Source organism: Sorex fumeus, unplaced genomic scaffold (assembly GCF_029834395.1).
Source record: "Sorex fumeus unplaced genomic scaffold, SorFum_2.1 ptg000039l, whole genome shotgun sequence".
NCBI classification, from domain to species: Eukaryota; Metazoa; Chordata; class Mammalia; order Eulipotyphla; family Soricidae; genus Sorex; species Sorex fumeus.
Genome location: NW_026606096.1, coordinates 25,937,631 through 25,958,291, shown reverse-complemented (window position 1 = coordinate 25,958,291; position 20,661 = coordinate 25,937,631). Strand labels below are relative to the sequence as shown.

The 20,661-nt window shown below is 40.7% G+C and overlaps 1 protein-coding gene across 1 annotated transcript in view; it reads right to left on the bottom strand.

Moving 5' to 3' along the window:
- The window catches only part of DCHS2 (dachsous cadherin-related 2), a 263,354-nt gene that overhangs the window by 51,930 nt on the left and 190,763 nt on the right, over window positions 1-20,661 (bottom strand). Inside the window, exons 11-13 of the mRNA XM_056119027.1 lie at window positions 18,015-18,149; window positions 17,481-17,690; window positions 10,441-11,301 (exon numbers count right to left, since the gene is read on the bottom strand). Of these exons, the coding sequence (XP_055975002.1) occupies window positions 10,441-11,301; window positions 17,481-17,690; window positions 18,015-18,149 (1,206 nt within the window). The remainder of the gene's footprint in view (window positions 1-10,440; window positions 11,302-17,480; window positions 17,691-18,014; window positions 18,150-20,661) is intronic.

Genomic DNA, 20,661 nt, shown 5'->3' with positions numbered 1-20,661 from the left:
GCTTCCCTCCCCCATAGATGTTCCCCCCTCCCTGTCTTGTCCCCCAGCCTTCTCAAGTGGCTTGTTTCCGACTGAAGACCAGTTTCATGTTCTTTGTTCTCATGTCTTTGACTATTCATTATTCCATCAATATGTTCCTTTATATCCCACATATGAAAGAGATTTTTGTGTCATTCTCTCTCCCTCTAATTTCACTTGCATGATACTTTCCAGGTCCTACCACGTAGTGACAAATTTTATGACTTTATCTCTCCTGCCCCTGCGTCTGGCTGTCCTCACCGGGGCCCCTTGGAGGGAGGCGGGTTGAGTTTCCCTTCTCCCTAACCCCACCCCGAGCTGAGCCCCAGCAGCCAAAGACCTCCAGAACCAGCCACAGCCATGCTGAGACCACTCTCCACACTTCTGGACAAGTCTCATGCATGAAGGAACTGGCAAAGGAACCCAGGGATGCGGGTCCCAGGGCTGAGATCTCCAAGCCTGCTCAGATTGGGTCTGGGCCTTCTCCACCCAGATCCCCCATTTTGCGGTAGGTAGGCATCACACCCACCAGCTGCTGCCAGCGCCATGTTGGTCCCATCAACAGCCAAGACACAGAGGCTATAAAACCCAGCTCCCAGAAGCGGTCGTGCAACTCCTTATTATCTCATTTTTTCTTTGGAGAACCCGGCAGGCTACCAAGTGTCCTGCCCGCATGGCAGAGTCTGGCAAGCTTCCTGTGTAGTACTCAATATGCCAAATACCAGTCACAATGATGGGTCTCATTCTTCTAACCCTGAAAGAGCATTGAATATGGCTCTTTTAAAATCTCAGGGCTAGGAAGAAGGAGACGTTGCTGGTGCCTGCTCGAGGCAATTGACGAACAACAGGATGATCATGATTCGTGATTAGTGATCTCTCCTTAAGGTCAAGTAATATTCCATAGTGCAGCAGTTTTTGACGTCCCAGATCATTCCTTTTCTTATGCAACCTTGCCTTTATAGGCTGTCCCTGCGCCAACTTTGGGATAGGTCCAGATATTCCTTGTGGTCCCTACAGCAGGCTGCTGGCCTGAAATCATGCTAATTTGTGCATACAAGTAGGGATGCCAGGACTCTGGCATGTCTGTAGGGCCTAGCCAAAGCCAGACTTGCACCTTCTCTTAAATATCTGTCTGTTATTCCGTTGTTGTTTGTCTTGTTGGCAAAACACCAGTGAATGAGGACTGTTCATCTCAGTCCTTTCTCCAAACAAAGATTACTCTTAAGGTACATGAGAAGGAAAAGGAGAACTCCTCCTATCTAGTTCCTGGAGGGAGGGAGAAAATGTATGGAAAGCCAAGTGCTCAGCGCCAGCGTGCTGGCCCCTTTCTTCCCTGCAGTTGTACTTCTGAGAGGGCCAGCAAGACAGGCTGAAGAGAAAACTACAAGCCGAGAGCCAGACTGCTGTGCAGGCATCCCGGTCCTGCTTGGCATCCTTTCTCAAGAAAGCTTAACATAGGCTGTGACATTCACTGCTCGAGTCGCATCCTGCTGGAATTGTTCAGGATTAGCAAGTAAATTTCTGATTATAGTTTGGCTTCCTGTGTCTTTTCCAAGAAAGAACTGTTCACTCCGACATGACTACTGCAACAGACATGGAAATCCTGTCTTTATATAAATGAAACAACTGGCATTCTGGTGAATGCATCAGTCTCTTTTATATGGGTTAACAAGTCCAAAGCCTGGGGGGAAGGAATTCTCTGGTTTGTAAATAAAGCAATATCTTGGACGCTTATGGCTGAAGCTCAGATACAGGGCTGAGGTTAACTCACAAGGATTAAAAAATTCAAACTGCCTTGTGGGCCCAGAGATATGGCTGGAAGGGCTGGAGGAATGCTTTGCATGTGGCAGGTCTGAATGTGATTCCTGGCACTGCAAGGTTCCCTGAGCACCCCTGGAAGGGAACCCTAAGCACTGAGACAATCAGAAGCACTGAGACTCTGAGCACTACCAGGTGTGGCCAAAAATACAAAACCAAAAAATCTTTTGCGAGATAATTTCTGTTCTTCAGTAATTTATGTTCACCATAATTGCATTAGAGTTTTTAGGGGAAATGATGAAATTTCATTCGGCTGCAGTGATGACTGAGATGGTACTCACTGGAACCAGTTATTCCCAGTATGGGATTAGTCTTGGAGAATGAAAGAGAAATGAGATATTTGCTTCTCCCTCATCACCATAAAAATAAAAAACATGAAAATCCTGTCTTTATATTAATAAAAGAACTGGTATTATGATTTATGAAAATAAAAGGACTGAACTATTTCTCTGGATAACAGAGTCCCCCGTCACAGTGCTCTGGGAACTCACGCCTTGGAATGGATATCTTACCTAGTCTGGAGACTAAAGAGAATAGCATGGAATGCATGTATCTCCAGTTATTTCACTGCAGTGATGCAGCCATTAAGTACAAACAGTTCTTCTGGGAATCTGTGCCCAGAATCCCAGGAGTTCTGAGGGTTTGAAGCATAGAAGGAGGACATTGATAAGAAATACTGACTACTACATGCATATGATATCATTGTATCCTTGCAGTATTTCTGTGAGTCCCATGGTCATCCTCTGTCAGAGGGATAAAGAAGGCGGGAAAGCGGGAGTGATCTGAGTCCTGTCACAGTTCTCCACATGCAAATGCCAAGACTTAGCGATACTGGGGTCCTGCTTTCACTGATAAAATCATGCAGGTGCTGAGAAGAGGGGTTTTCCACCAAAATCTATTTTGTTCACTATGCAACATTACTCTATATCTTACAAGCTAAAATGATTCCATGTGCCAGTGTATTTTAATTTGATTTCAAGTCTTTTCACTTCTGTGTACATATATTTTTTTACTCAGCATTATCCTATAATTTATAATTTCAATTTTCTCCCTCACAATAATTCTAAGGAAGGCATGAGATTGTAAAGTCAGTTCATGGGGCACTATGATAGCTGATTCATTCTCACTGAGATAACCAAAGTATTGGAAGCAAAACAGAAGAAATAAAAGATGGCTTTTAGAAGACTTATTTAAATTATTTAGTGGATTAAAATGTCATGGACATTTGCTTTATCCTTCACTTCAGGAAGATTCAGAAAGATAAGAGTCTCTCTTTTGGGTGGGAAGGAACTAGAGTCAAAGTAAAGAGTGAAGGTGGCTGGAGCGATAGCACAGCAGGTAGGGCGTTTGCCTTGCACGCAGCCAACATGGCCGACACAGGTTCGATTCCCAGCATCCCATATGGTCCCCTGAGCACCGCCAGGAGCAATTCCTGAGTGCATGAGCCAGGAGTAACCCCTAAGCATCACCGGGCGTGACCCAAAAAGAAAAAAGAAAAAGAAAAAAAGAGTGAAGAATCACTTAGGTTTTTTCAATTTTGATGTCATAAAGCTATAAGGTCAGCCTCTTCCATACAGGCAACTGATACACTCTGAGAAACATCAGGTCCTTTATCAGAGAGAATTTCATGACTAACTTTCAAAGATTTGTCTAATAAGTTGTAATTTTTAAAATGGAATCTCTAAATTGAACTACATACCATTTTAAACAATTGAGGCGTTTGTTGTTGCTAATAGATGATACAGTGATAATCTAAACTGGGAATTTGTGGTTTTTCCAAGAAATAAATGTTAGCCAAATATAAATTCAGTTGGAGTAACTTTTTATTTTCATAAAAGGACATCGATGGCCAAAGAGTATAGAGACTATTTGCCTTGCATATGACTGCCACAGGTTTGATCCCCAATACACTATATGGCCACTCAAGGACTGCTAGGATTGCTCTCTGAGCCCGAAATCATTAGCTTTGTACATAGTTGTCTGTGACCCACTGCCTCACTCACCAAATCCCCCACCCCCAAAGAACATCGAAGTGTTGGAAGAAATTTAAGGTGATGCAAAGAACATCTAAATGTTGAAAGAAATTTAATATGAAATAATTAACTCAGATGTCAAGCTCCTATTGGTAGGATGCCAAGTAACTCAGAACTTTAACCTTCCATAAGGCTTGAAATGTGAATCAATTTTTATCCCTCTTGTCATTGTTTTTTTTTAAAGGGCCTTAGAAATTCTACCGACCCAAGTGTAGGTTAGAGCTAATCGAACTGAATAACTCTTAACTGTTGTCTTTCTTCTCTCCTTCCTGTGACATGTTGTGCCTCTTACTTTACTGCCCAATTTGGACTTTAATCACTTTATACATATCACAATTAAGGAGCAAGAGTTCTAAATAAGCAGGAGTCTTATCAGGGAAAAGTCAAAATATTTAATGACCAAAAGAACTTTGAACATACCGGGTTTATCAAAGAAAGAGATTTTAATGAGGAAGCTTTGAACATTTAAAAGAACAAAAATACTAATGAAAGAGCATCAGAGAATTTATGTTATCTAAGAACATGATAAGGTATTTGAAGTAGGAATCTTAATGAGTCCAAAAGTTTATGCGCAAAAGAACCTCGAACATAAGAAGATTCAAGAAGACCCTAAAGATTTCTGAGTTGAGAGCACCAAAGACTTAAGATACACAGTCAACGGGTTGACTGGTCTGTTGATTCAAATCAGCCAGTCTGATAAGAGGCAACTCTGCCCATAACTTTCCACACACTTCACCCTTATATGACTTTCCTCTGGGGGTGCTAGATTGTTACTGGCAGAAAGAGTAAAAGATACATGCTCATCACTTCAGAGAACGGACAGAGGCGATGAAGCTGTCTGGCTTCCCATTTCCTGGCAGCATTTACAGCTGAGTCAGGGCCAGAATAGGGCAGAACAGGGGAAGTCTCCACATCTAAATAAAAGTTCATGATCCTAAACAAAGTAGACAATAAGGACTTTAATCCTCTGGCTAAATACTTGCCTGCCATTCTTTAAGGCATACAATTGCTTTCATGTCTTTTCTGCCCCCTTTTTAAATTTAAACTCAAGGCTTTTCATTCTACACAATATTCAGAAATTGCTACTTCTTTTTTAACCACAGTCTTTCTGATGAATTCCAATACTCTTCCAAGTATGATCCTAATCCATTGCATCAGATATAAGGTAAAAAATGTTATGAAAGGGCTGGCACGGCCCCAGATGGTGGCCACATGGGAGCCTTGTGGACAGCAGATATGAGCTGGGGGTGTGGGGGTGACTAAAACCTCATGGGAAGGGGGGCGTTCCGGTCCGTCCTTCACACCCTACCGAGGTCACCAGTTGCCCCCTGTGAGCGGCTCTCCAGCACAGCCACGGCCCCAGAAGCACAAGGACTTAATGCAGAACCCAGCAGCTTGGAGCAGAAAAGTGAACGGACTATGCGTTAATCCAGGCCATCAAGTCTACTGGAGGGGAAAGGGTGTTGCCCCATTCGCCCTCTCCTCTCTGGAAAGAAAGATGGAGGCCGCATGGGAGCCTTGTGGACAGCAGGTATGAGCCGGGGGTGTGGGGGCAACTAAAACCTCATGGGAGGGGGTCGTTTCAGTCCGCCCTTCATGCCCTACCGAGGCCACCAGTTGCCCCCCACGAGCGGCTCTCCAGCACAAACATAACTCCAGAACACAGAAACCAATTTCTTAACTATCTGACTTTCAGTAGAAATACTTCCAGGGTCAATAGGTAAAATAGCAGAAATCCAAAACCAACATTTAATTCTTGAACCCAGCTGTAGAAAGCAAATCACTTCACAATGCTTTTTCAGCATGTCTGATTTGGGGGGGGGGTAAACTCTAAATAATAGTGGTGAATCTTTTATTGAAACAATGAATCTAACCAAAGCAGATAGAGTGTTAACTAGAATTCATCTGCCTCACAGGGACTGGGAGGGGTGGGGGGTGGAGTTTTATTGGGGTTCTTCATGGTAAAAAATAAGTATTGGTAAAGGGAAATGTGTTTGATATTTTCATGACTGAGACCTAAACCTGAAAGCTTTGTAACCTTTCCCACAGTGATTCAATAAATAAATAAATAAATAATTAATTAATTAAAAAAATGAAAGGGCTGGAAAGATAGCACAGCGGGTAGAACATTTGCCTTGCATGTGGCCGACCCGGATTCGATTCCCAGCATCCCATATGGTCCCCTGAGCAACACCAGGAGTAACTCCTGAGTGCAAAGCCAAGAGTAAACCCTGTGCATTGCCAGGTGTGACCCAAAAAGCAAAAAAAAAAGTTATGAAGATCATAAATCTTTTATTACTGTCAGAAGTTTCAGCCATCCTAGATAAGATTTAATAATAATTTAAAAAAAAGACTGCAGGAACAGTGAAGTTCTCTTAAAATTATAACTCAAGGAGCCAGAGAAATATTATAATGGGAAAGGCACTTGCCTGCCACATAGCTAAACTAGATTCAATCGCAGCATCCCACGTGGTACCTTGTGCCCCAATAGGGGTGATGGCTAAGAGTAGAGCCAGGAGTAAGCCCTGAGCACAGCTGTGTGTTACTCAACACTCATCACCACCCTCCCCAATAAAGCAAAATAATAAGTCAAAATTTAATAGTAAAACTAATTCCAAGAGAATAAAGGATGGCCCGGGTTGGAGGTCAAAGAGAGGATAGTGATAGGGCAACAGAGGAAATCTCCCCAACTATTTATTCATCCATTTTTCAACATGATAACCTCTCAAGGATATGAAAATAATTTGTTCTTCACTGTCATCTTTCCTAACATTTAATCTCACGCCAGGTTACTTTTAATCAACCTTGTTGATCAATTCAATCTGTGAGAGTGGGAAGCAGAAGAAAGGTGTACAAATTTGATCAGACAATGCCTAAGAGATGGGAAATAGGCTAAAATTGGAATCAAGGGTGACTCTTTATTAAAAAGTCTTTTTCCCAAAGTGAAATCAGGGGATAGCCTCCCTTCTATGTACAGTTTCCATCAGCATTAATATTATATCAATTCTGAATAGAACTACAAATGTTATTATACTTCCCTAAATTCATTTCATATTGACCTGTGTTCTTTGCAGTGTCTTAGATAATAACTCTTACTGATGCTGATGACTACTTTTTAAGTTGAAGTTTAAATCTACAAATTGATTTGCAGTAAGTTGAGAACTAACAATTAGGAAATTACTTAATATTTAGTCATTCCATTTACTAAAGTGAAAACTTGTGATAACAATGCTTTATAAGTCAATTCTTCCAAGAAATTCTTAATATCTTGAATTCAGAAAGAATTTATATTGGATGTGAATGTTCCTTAGGAGTAGCTGGAAACAATTATGCAAGCATAAATGAATGAACTTGAGATGAGATTTGAGTGAAAGTTCAAGTCCTCCCAGCAGATTACAAGGACCTATATGATGTGTCAGTGACATTGTGGCCCCATTTCCCACCATCTTCCCCTCACGGCTTCTTCTGCTCAGCCATGCAGTCCTGTGCTAGTCCATGAACACCAGTCAGGCTCCTAGAAATTATCCTCCCTCTCCATCCCCTACCTTCACAAAACGCTTTCCCGCACAGCTAACAATGGTTGCCTCTTCTTTAAAGTCAGTCCTTTCCTGCAATTTGCAACTCTAAGTATCTGTCTCTTTCCAACTCCTACTTGTCCTGCTCTGTTGTTCCAGTGTCCACTAGCTCTGCATCACTTATCATGCACTCTAGTTGACTTGTGTATGTTCACTGACCGTCTCTCTATTCCTGCTGGAACGTCAGCCTTCAGAAGGGTAACCATTTCTGTCTTTTCACTAACAGATCCCACTAGAAAAGTATCTGCACATAAGATTCAATAAAAATGTGCTGAAGCACCAAATAAACTATCTGAAGACTGACTGTCTAGGACTGTGGTATGTCTAAAGGGCAGTCTGGGATTTATTGCCAGATCTGAAGAAGGGAGGCAGATCTGAGTTCGACCTATAAATGACTTTCCAAATGGAGGGGTTTTCCAATCCTATCATGCAATCAATTTGCCCACAGAGCTTGTTAAAAACAATGCTCCTGGACCCCCAATCTAATGAAGTGGAAAACTTTTATAGGGTAGATCATAAATCTCTTTCTTGCCAGGTACAACAACCACTGTCCTACACTTTCAATCACTAGTATCTTCAAGTATAGATTGAAAGACCGAATCGCAGGGTTCTTTTGGAGGACAACTGCATTTGAAGGTAGTGTTCAATGATCGAGCAATTCTAACAAATTAATTTCAAGTTATTAATGAATTATATTTTGTGCTATATAACATAGATAAATTTTAACTTGTCTTTCCATCAGTTATGGTTCTCTATGGCTGGGATGTATATCTCTTAAGAACAGAATTAAAGCTCTAAGGTGTGTCTTCTATTGTTCATTATTTAATGCACAAGAGAGAGACTTGTAACTAAGAGAGTAAGTTGGAAATTTCTGACACTGGGAAAGTTGCTATAATTTCATTTAGTAAAGATAATTTCAATTTTTCTTTTAACTTTGTGTAGAACAACTCTGAGACCTTTTGAGTAAATTTCAAGATAACCATAACTCCTAAGAGGGCCACCGTATACTGCAACTGAGAATACTACTTATTTAATACTGTATATTAAATTTGATGTTCTCTTTTGATAAAGAATGGAAAATATAATATGCAGCAAAATATTTTTACTATGAAATGAGTAAATAAATTTCATGGGTCTATAGGTTGCCTTTTAAACAGTGATTTATGTGGGTGTAGATGAAATTAAATTAGATCATAATAAAATGACAAAATATAAACAAAATGACATGAGAAAACAAAGAGCACACATCAGATTTATAGCAACCAAGCTCCTCTCCCAAGACCTCATGACCATTTGCTTTGGCCTCTGGCTGAAAATATTGGAAGATTCATTTCTCTTTAGTTAGAGAGAATTACTCTGATTGGATTTCATTCAGTTCACAATTAACCACAAAGTTTTCTTTTGTAGAAGGGTAATTGAAATTGATTCTTCTAATGGCTCCCAATAAGACATATGTTTAAAATAGGAAATAATCGAAAAGTAATTTAGCATTTTGAGTTGCTGTTCATGGAACTCTCTTCTGAGTTATGTAAAGTGCTAAATTTTGTGAGGTCAGATAGCACTGCTACTACTTGGAAATCACTGCTGGCTGCATTGAAATCAAGTAATAACAATAATAATAGTTCCTACTTAATACATACTTACCACATGTAGCAAGCTCTTTTAAATCTTTGTTTCACATAACCCAGATACCACTGGTATAAGTTGCAGACTGGGAAACTGTAGGATAACATTGGTTTGTCCTTTCTGCCTTGCCACAGGGAGCTTGGGTTTATTGGGTTATTCCCATCACAGTGCTCCCATTCCTCTGTGTTTATTTGTAACTTCTTTCATTGTGTTCTACTTCCCCAACCGGCCAATCACCTTTATCTCCTAATAAGACTCTGTTAACTTGTAGCATTGAAATAAAGTAATAACAACACAATAATAATAGCACAGCGGTAGTGCGTTTGCCTTGCATGCGGCCGACCTGGGTTGGATTCTTCCGCCCCTCCTGGAGAGCCCGGCAAGCTACCAAGAGTACCTCGCCCGCACGGCAAAGCCTAGCAAGCTACCTGTGCTGTATTCGATATGCCAAACACAGTAACAACAAGTCTCACAATGGTGACGTTACTGGGCCTGCTCGAGCAAATCGATGAACAACAGGAGGACAGTGACAGTGACTTAATATATGCTTACTATGTGTAACAAGTTCTTTTAAATCTTTGTTTCAAATAACCAAGATACCACTGGTATAATTTGCAAACTGGGAAACCAAGGATCAGAGGCATTCAGTTGTCCAAGGAGACACAATAGCAGGATTTTGTTTCATTTTGTTTTGGGGTCACAACCAGCCACATGAGGAATCCTGTGGTACCGTGGATTGAAACAGGGCTGGCTGCATGCAAGGCAAGCACCTTAACTCCTACATTATTTTTCTATTCCCTACAGTCAGGATTTTAACTCAAACAAAGACTAAGTACTTCATGATAATATACTTCATCTTTTTTTTTTCTTCTTGGGTCACACCTGGTGATGCACAGGAGTTACTCCTGGCTCACGCATTCAGAAATTACTCCCAGCAGTGCTCAGGATGCTATGGCTAGGAATCTAACCTGAGTCGGCCACGTGCAAGGCAAGTGCCCTCCCCCTGTGCTATCTCTTCAGCCCCTATACTTCATCTTTTGTATTTCTAAGAAAGTGCTTGAGGAAAAGCAGTTGCAAGGATTCTACATATTTGCACAAAAGAATCTATTTTGAGGTTAAAACTCAAGTGAACTGAAATTTTAAGACCCCCTGAAAGATTTATCTTTCAGTTATTATTTACCATTTTAAAAGTGTGTGTTCTACTAAATTTAAGTATATTTTTGTAATAATGTATTTTGAATAAAAATTAGCATAATGGACATTGGATAGATTAAAAATGTTTTAACCAGATTCACATCTTATAGCATCTTTAATTTTATGCATTTTATCAAAACAAGTAAAATGTAGAAAAAACTTGAACAGACACTTACCTTCCTCATCATTTTCCATCACAGTCCCTTTATATAGATGGTGGCTGAAGGAAAAGTTAGTGCCTTCTCCTTCCATATGGACTACCAGAACACCAGTGGTTAGCCTAGCGGGTACCCCCTGGTCCATTATGTTTAACTGCAGCCACACAGGAAAATATTCTGCAGGTAGATTTTGCTGAAGTTGAATTTCCCCTGTATATTCATTGAGAGAAAATATTGACTGGGTCTCCTCAAAGCCAAAGGTGACAGTTCCATTGGGTCCCAAGTCAGGGTCACTGGCTCTCAAAATGGCCAGGGTCTGGTTTGTAAGTAATTGGGGAGAAAGAAAAATTTCAAAGGGGTTCTGTTCCCAGACTGGGTTGTTGTCATTGACATCAGTCACCTGGATCTTTATCATCACCGTAGAACTTCTTGCACCCTGGACACTACAATCTCGGGCTATCGCCCTAAATGCATGCTGGGATGTGACTTCTCGATCCAGCATGTGGACAGTTCTTAAGATGCCCGTCACAGGATCCAGGGTGAATGGGCTTGAGGCATTGTTGTCCATCAGCAAATACTCAATCTGTCCATTCAGTCCTTCATCCTGGTCTACAGCAGAGAGCACAAGAACCACCGTCCCCACTTCAGCGTCTTCTCTCACGAAGGACTGGTACTGAAGCAAGGGAAATGAGGGGATGTGGTCATTGGCATCCAAAACTTGGACATGCAGCTGCACCCTGGAGCTCCGGGGTGGGTTCCCCACGTCGGAACACAAAACGACCAGAGTGAAACTGTTTACCCGCTCTCGGTCCAAAGAACGGGTGGTTGAAAGTTCTCCAGATGTTTCATTAATAGCAAAGAATTCCTCAGTATTTCCATCTATTAAAGAAAACAAAGTCAAACTCATTTGAATTCAAACAGGGGTCACCCTTTATTAGTTCTCTATACATGAATTTCTTCATTGACACAGGTTTATATCCTGAATCTGAGATCTGATCGTTGTTGTCAACATTGGGGATATAATTATGAATAGCCAAGTCATTATTAAACATCTTTTCCTCTTTGTGTGTTGGGGGAGAGGGGCAAGGTTGAGCCACATCTGGATGTGTTCAGAGATCATTCCTGGGGTTGGTGGGGACTGAATGTGGTGCTAGGATAGGAAAGTGTCATCCACATGTAAGGCAAACACGTTACCTCTGTACTATCACTCTGGTGAATGAACTCCTTTTATAAGAGATCAACAAAATAATAGTATTCAAAATCTATCTTAATTCCATCAATAATTAGAATAAAGGCTTTGGCCAGTTTGTTGTGGTATAATTTTGTGTGAGAGTATCCACAACTATCAGTGTTTCTCAATTTCTCCTCTTGATAGAATGAAATTGCATGTTTTTTTAAAATAAAGTACTAGAAGTAAAAGAAATATCTATTTCTATGTCAGCAGAAACTAACAGTATTAGTAGTAATTTTTCTCTATCAGAACACTATTGCAGTTATTTAACTTCAATAACCTGCTTTTATTACGTTCACATGATATTTTACATGAGAGTAAAAATACTTCTGTCATGCTGGTAGGACGTTATTGTCTGCTATAGAATGTTTGATTCTACTTTCTAGCCTTCAAAAGTAATCTTCCCTTTGTCTTTCATGTTCCAAAAAAGCTAAAAATTGACCACAAGGGAACCAGAGAGACAGTATAACAGGTAAGGCTCTTGCCTTGCCTGCAGCCACCTGGTTCTGATCTCTGGCACCCATATGGCACTCCCCACCCCCAATCCTGTCCTGCCAGGAGTGATTCCTGAGCACAGAGTCAGGAGTAAACCCCAAGCATGGGTGTGGCCCAACTGCCCTCAAAAAAATTAAACACTGACAGTAGTAAAAGCTTTCAAGTATATTTTAAAGTCACCTTCAAAATTAATCAGGAAAGAATGTGGTTCAGGAACTGCTGGCCACTGCCTTGGATCAGGCCCACTATTTACAATGGTGAGGGAATATTCTGGAATCTACCAGAATCATGTGGGGAAGAAGCTGAATGACATTAAGTGAAAACAGCCACAAGTATTGTTGGAGATTGAGAAGGGACTGGCATTTGCATTTAGTCATAAGACATGGTTAATTTGTACCAAACACAGTGACGGTCAGACAAACCTACATATCTGTGGCAATTGTGGTTGGTAATGTGATTCATTCATTCCACAAACATTTAAGAAACACTTGGCATGTGCCAGCAGTGTTCTGGATGGTAAGAATACAAGGAGAGTAAGATAAAACTTCTAAGTTTAGTCTTAGAAGAAAGACAGACTGGTACCTGGACATTAATGTACAGTGCGAAGATCATATGTATTAGGCTCTAAAAAGCACAGAAGGGCCCATAATCTTCAATTAGAATATCCAGAAAATGCTTCATTACAAAATGTAACATCAAAACTAATCTCCAGTGGGAAGAAATCAGGCTGCAAGTCAGAGAGAAAAACTTTAGTGGTTGCCAGAATGGCTACAAAGTTTGTAGAGAGATTGAGGCAAAATGTTCTGGGTGTGTGAATAGAAAGGGACAAAGGGAGGTTTGGCAGCTGGGAAGGTATGAGTTTGGGAGATAAATAGGGATGTGAAGTCATGAAACTCCCTTAGGTCCACTGCTGAAAAATCTCTTATATCCCACTATCTGAACGTGTCAAAAAAGCATGTTTTATTTCCAGAAGCAAAGCCACAACATGATTGGGTCAGAGGAATTCTCGGGATTCACGACAGTGATTTACTGGAGCAAAGAAATTCTGAAATGATATACACCTGCAGGAAGTAGACACATCTCAGAAAGAGTAAGGAGGAAAGGTAAGGAGAAAAGAAGGAAGGGTTCATGATGGAGTTTAACACAAGAGTGAAAGGGAGTAAGAAATCAATTGTTTAAATCAACTGAGTAATCTGCAGACTATGTGGAAACAGGAAGTATTCAGTTAATTTCCAGCCCCTAAACTTACACTGTCTTGGTCCCAACATTGCTTTGCTGAGATATCAGGTAGGTTCATATGGTTTATCTCCCTCTTCTCCCTAAAGTTTTTCCTTTAGAGCATCTCATTTCATTCACTTCTTGGGCAGGGCCCTGAGAAGAGCAGCTCTGCCAGCCCAGGGGTTCTGTGATCCTCCTTACTTTGCTTCAGGAAGGATTTCTGAGCCTAACATAGGGCAGGGCAGTAAGGCTGCAGCTATGGGTCTGGTCCTGCTGAACCCCTAGGTTTGGATAGGGACAGAGGATTTAGAGATGAAGGTGAAGAAACAATGAGACTTGGCTTGGCCTCAACAAGAACTATGAAACAAGGGGAGGTAAGGAAACTTTTTTCTGTGTGTTCTTTTTTTTTTTTTAGTCATACCTGGCAATGTTCAGGGGTTACTCCTGGCTCATGCACTCAGGACTTATTTCTGGCGGTGCTTGGGAGACCATATGGGATGCTGGGAATTGGCCCTGGTTGGCTGTGTGCAAGGCAAACACCCTACCCATTGTGCTATCGCTCCAGCCCATTCTGTGTGTTCTTTTTAAGGCGTTTTGGGGTAGAGTACATTGAAAAGATATATCATTATTTAATGTCTCAATGCTTATGACATGCAGATGCTTATGACAAGAAACTTACAGGAAGTGGTCAGAGAGATAGCTCAAAGGGACTGAGTGCATGCCTGGCATACTCTAGACCCTGATCCCTAACACTAAATGGCCCCCTGAGTACCATCTGGGTGGCCCTGGTGGTCTCCAGCACCCCTGAAACCAAGCAGGACTGCTTCACCAGGCCCAAGCACCAAACTGCCAGGCTAACAATGCCAGACTGAGTAAGTGCTCCCTGGGACCGTGGAACTGATGGGGAGCCCCGAACCTACAAATAAATGTCTTTAGTTTAAAAATTGATCAATTAATATGCATGTATAGGGAAAACAGTTACAAAACTGTGAAAGACTCATTAAGGAAAATGTCAGAATATTTGGAAGATGGATCAGGATTGGGTGGACAGGAAGACGAAGGCCTGAGTTCAGGACACAAGGATAATGCCATGCAATTGGCTGGAAACTGAGTCTCTGAGGCAAACTCAGCTGTACTCTAAATTACTACCTTTTACTTTGTTCAGACAGGGAGGAGGATATAGCTCTTTTAAGTGCTGGGATATGTCTATTCTAAATACTGTTGAATGACTGCATTGAAAGACACAAGAAAATGATTGATCTATCGAGCTATCTATCAAAAATGAAAAACTTTAACACTGCCTATATGTTATACTTTAGGTACTTATGATCTCTAAATGGATTTTGGAGGTTTGCAAAAGAGAGCATTTTATCATTAGTAGTCTTTCCAATACTGGTAAGTGTCTGTATCAGAACAATAAACGAAATTCCAGAATAATATGAATCTAAATAAATGGATTTTAGAACAAAAGTTTTAATTGAAATATTTTATTTTTATTTTTATTTTTTTGCTTTTTGGGTCACACCCGGCGATGCACAGGGGTTACTCCTGGCTCTACACTCAGGAATTACTCCTGGCAATGCTCAGGGGACCATATGGGATGCTGGGGATCGAACCCGGGTCGGACGTGTGCAAGGCAAACGCCCTACCTGCTGTGCTATCGCTCCAGCCCCAATTGAAATATTTTAAAAATGAAAACAGGTGGAGTTCTATGAGAAGGAAATGACCACCATAACAGGTAGAAAGAGGGAAGAGTCGCACTGACTTGTCAACATTAGTTTGAGGGTGTTTGGTTCTTCTGAGCAGAGCAAAATGGTATGGTACATATTACAATAGAAATGCTATTATGTCATTATACTTATAGTTTGGATCACGAGCCCAGTTAAATGCATCATAAAAAATAATACTAGATTTAGTAACTATGGTAATTTTTAAATTCAGTATCTAAACCATCATAAGAGGGGTGGTTGAAAGAAGTAATGCCCAGCTTCAGCATAAGAGAAATCATTAGAAATGCTAATACACACATCTATACATCTATTCACATAAAAGATTCAAACAGCATAGTTTTTTGAAGGAGGTAGGTAACGGAATTGTAAATATAAACTATTCATGGTGTCTGCTTTCACTGAGGTTCATGAAAAAAAGTGTTTTCCAAAATATTTAATTTTCTAACTCTGCCAGACATGTTTGTTGATACTTGGTGGGGGTATTCCATACTTTAGGGCCTACTCCTGACTCTGTGCTCAAAAACTCCTTGTAGTTTTTGATAGACACTGTATAGTGCCAGAATTTGAATTAGGGTAGGCTGCATGCAAAACAAATGCCTTAACCTTTGTACACTTCTCTAGCACCAACATATTTGTTATTACTTTTGTTTGTAATAAATACATATAAAAGTAAAGTAAAGTAAAGGCCCTCCCGTTGATCATCGATTTGCTCGAGCGGGCCCAGTAACGTCTCCATTGGAGACTTTGTTGTTACTCTGTCTGGCATATCGAATACGTCACGGGGAGCTTGCCAGGCTTTGCTGTGTGGGCGAGATACTCTCGGTAGCTTGCCGGGCTCTCCGAGAGGGCCGGAGGAATCGAACTCGGGTCAGCCATGTTGGCTGCATGCAAGGCAAACACCCTACCGGTGTGCTATCGCTCCAGCCCTAATATATATCCTACATAATTACATGACATTTTTATACTCAGGCAAGAAAAGTAATAAAGCTATTCTTACTTGGAGAAAAATGGGCATATATAGAAAGTGTGGCTTGTGCACTGCATTTTTAGTAAACAGAGAAGCATCACTTCCAGGAGTTAGTTTCGACACTATTTTTACCAGTATTAAAACAGCTCCTATTTCTTTCCTTCTTTCTTTCTTTCTTTCTTTCTTTCTTTCTTTCTTTCTTTCTTTCTTTCTTTTTGCATTTTGGGTCACACCCGGCAATGCACAGGGGTTACTCCTGGTTCTTCACTCAGGAATTACCCTTGGTGGTGCTCAGGGGGACATATGGGATGCTGGGAATTGAACCCGGGCTGGCCACATGCAAGGCAAATGCCCTACCCGCTGTACTATTGCTCCAGCCCCAAAACAGCTCCTCTTTTGTGAACATAGTCTAGGAATCGTTGCTCCCCCAACGCCTAATTTGCATCATTCTATGTGCAGCCTGGTAAACTGCAAAAAGCACTTTTTAAAGGTAAATGTGCACCTTGATAAACAATGAGGATCATTTTTTTTTTCTTTTTGGGTCACACCCGGTGATGCACAGGGGTTACTCTTGGCTCTGCACTCAGAAATCACTCCTGGAAGTGCTCAGGATGCTGGGAATTGAACCTGGGTTGGCCAAGTGCAAGGCAAACACCCTACCTGCTGTACTATCACTCCAGCCCCATTATACTTAGGTACTTAGGACCTAATCAATTTTTTAAGGCAAATAAGCTGTAGGTCTTTGGCTGACATTATCCTGCCATCAGTCCTTATGTCTTTTATTAAAGGGTGCATTGCATTTGATTATCCTGTGCAGTTCCCAGAAGTCTTGACCTTTGGGATCTGGTGATGTGTGACACTGGTACTCAAGAGCTGGGGATTGTGTCTTCTTGTGCATTCCATTTCCCAAAGTCTTGTCTTCTCAAAAGAATAAGTGATCCCCAAGAAGTAAAAAGCATAGAACAAAGACTATCCATTCTCTTGCACCTTCTCTAATAATAATATAAAAAAGATCAGAAGAGTTGATGGTAGAATTTTTTAGGAGGGGGGACACCCAGCTGTGCTCAGAGTGTATTCCTGGCTGGCTCTCCATTCAGGAATCACGCCTGGTATGGTGCCATATGGTGCCAGACCATATGTAATATCAGAGATAGAACAGGGTTGGCTGCTAGGCGAGAACCCTACCAGCAACACAATCTTTCTGGTTCCTGATGGCAGATTTTTAACAACTTTGGAGGGCAGTGTGCAAGGCAGAGAGGCTATGGGGGAGGATGAGGAAATAAGTCACACACTAGTCAGTTCTCACTGGGCGTGACTTTGGTCAACAATGCAATAGGTTCCCAACAGAGAGGGACTGCCAAAGGGTGGATCTCTCAGTCGGTCTCTTGGGAGGAGATTTCATAGACCGAGTACTTACCCATTATATAATACCGGACAATTCCATTGTTGCCAGCATCCTTATCAGAGGCCCACATGGTGTAGACAAACGCCGGCTCTTGGTTTTCCAGAACCTCAATGCCATGGACAGGGGCAATAATGTTTGGTGTGTGATCATTTTCATCTTCCACATTACAGAGAATTGTTGTCGTGGCGGATAATGAAGGGATTCCCCCATCTTGTACAAGTACTGACAAGAAGTGAAGAGAACACAGATGGTAGCTGCTCATTCATACCCCTGGCCCTTGCATCACACAGCATCAGACCAACTCACTGGGTAGCAAGAAGCCAATCAGACCTTATTTTGTTTACTATTCTTTGTTATTGTTTTTGCTTTGGGGTACTACCCAGCAGTGCTCAGAAGGTTCTGCCTCAGCCCCCCACAAGCTCTCATCTGTTGAACTATATCTCTCTGGTGCCAATCACTTTGATTTAAAGACATCCCATTGAAGAGTAAAATTCCACCACTAAACCTCCACTGCCTTCTTGAAAGCATGGTCGAGTGATGGCTTACCTCGAAGGGTGAAGACTTCTTGAGCTTCTCTGTCAAGTGCTGCTGTTGTCACGACCTCTCCAGTGTCAGGATTTATCTGGAACAGTTCAAATGAAGCACCCGGCATGATTTCAAACTGAAGCTGGGCATTTATTCCTTGGGGGGAAATATAAAGAAAAACTTAGCAATGATCCCTTAGGAATCCATTTGTGTCTTTTATTATTCTTTCTCTGCGTTTAGCATATTAGGCTAGTGATGAAAGAAAAAAACTAAAGGCAAGGTGCATAAATAACCTTCAATGTAAGGTTTTCAAAAAACAAAGCAAAAACACTTTTTTAGCTGTTCTTGCTAAATAAAAGCCTCATGGGCTGCGATACTTGATTTTCAAAAGTCTTATGAGACTTCCCCACAGTGAATGCTTAAGATTTTTTCCCTCCCATAAAAGAAATTCTTATGAGTGTAACCCTACAGCATATTCCTAATTACTCCTTCTAGCACCCTTGATTGTGTTTTAATGACATCAGTGTAAGCTTTGCAAGTCACTATTTCTAGAGTGGCCCCTTATTTGGAACTTGTATTCAGATATTGTAGTTCCTAAGTATTTCAGTATAGAATGTGAGTGCAGAGTTGCTTCTATGCATATTTTGATCTCATTTTGCGTAGTCAGTTTTCTACATTGGGTGAGAAATATAGTACAATGTTATTATGCATTTTTCAAATAATTCTTCCCATATTTTTTGTGGTTTCATTTCTCCCCTGAGAAAAGTATCACTTCGTTTCCATACTAGTTATTTCACCATAATCTTTAATGAGTTTATTCCATGCCATTGTAGTTTATTTACATTTCACACAAGTTTATTTACCTTATACACAAGTTTATTTACATTATACACAAGTTCCTTTCATTATACAATGTTCCTAACTGACAAGAATCTAGATATATAGACTATATTACGTTAAATATCTTTGCTGTTTTGTGCATCTTAGAATATATTATTTTATAATTGAATAAAAGTATAATATTAATTAAGAGCTATGATTTTTTCCCTCCCCATCCCGAGCAGAGCTCCGGCAGCCGAAGACCTCCAGAACCAGCCACAACCATGCTAAGACCACTCTCCACAGGCATGAAGGTACCAGCAGAGGAACAAAGGCATGCGGGTCCCGGGGCTGAGATCTCCAAGCCTGCTCGGATTGGGGCTGAGCATCCTCCATCCAGATCCTCCACCTTCCAGTAGGCAGGGGTCACACCCACCAAATGGCCCCCTGGTGCTGTGTAATCCCATCAATGGCCTAGACCCAGAGACTATAAAACCCAGCTCCCGGAAGCGCACAGCAGCATTTGCGGCCGCGTGACATCTTTTTTTTTTTTTTTTTTTTTTTTTATCTAATTCTTACTTTGGTAGCTGCTCATTCATACCCCTGGCCCTTGCATCACACAGCATCAACCTGGCAGGCTACCAAACGTAACCTGCCCACACGGCAGGGTCTGGCAAACTCTCCGTGACGTACCCAATATGCCAAATACCAGTAACAATGATTGGTCTCATTCTCCTAACCCTGAAAGAGCCTTGAATATGGTACTTTTTAAAATCTCAGGACTAGGGTGAATGAGACGTTACTGGGGCCTGCCCGAGGCAGTCGACGAACAATAAGATGATCGTGATCATGATCGTTATGATTTTACACTTTTTGAAAGATGAGTCACTATTCTTTGGTTTTAAAGAACACTTTCTATTAGCATAGTAAGGCAAGAATTATATTCCCTTTCTTCATAGCTTATTCCTATACTACATTTTTGTCTATCATAAAATAAATTTTCAACCCAGTACAGTATAGTGGATTGCAGTATGTCCTACCCAGTGTGCTAGTGCCCTGGCTTTGGTGTTTTAGTGGTCTTAAGAAAAAAATTAATACTAGCCAGTTACTTAATATGTAAGAGTGAAAGGTCACCCAAACATTTCATTCAATAATTAGGCATAATATTATGTAAAATCTCCTTTATTAAGCCAAGTGAGTATTTAATCACATAAAATCATACAAGCCACACTATTAAAAATAGAACTTTTAAATATCCTAGAATGTCAATATCTGTTTTCCTATCTATTTGTTCTTCTTTTACAAAAATGTCAAAATACCCTCTTCTACTTTTCTTCTTCCTAAACATTTATTTAGTGAGCACTATCAGATGCCAAGAAAAGTGTTATCTTTAAAAAAATTACCATTTAACAGGCATGGCTCTTCCCTTATCAAACTTTCATAGGGAACAACAGATTTTAATTTGTGGGACTTTTGTTTTATAAATAAATTCACTCACTTATTTTATGATTTTTTAATGAACTATATAGTCTGTTAACACTTAGATGCTATGTGTTTTATACTTTTAATTCCCAATACATGTCAATCCAGAAATTGCAACTTTTTAGTAGAAACTCAGAGTCCTACATTTTCTAAATGATCTCCAATTCCAGTTATTATCCAATTATCTTTGATTACTGTACCCATATTTCCGGCTTTTTAGAAACCTTCCGATTTTATTACTTCCATCATTCCACATAGTTCCTTCATGCTAACTGACTTCTCTTAGTATTAGGAAATTACTAAAGAAAATCACAAGCTTAGACAAAAAAAATCATAGCTCAAGTCAAAATTAGAAAACCAGAATGCT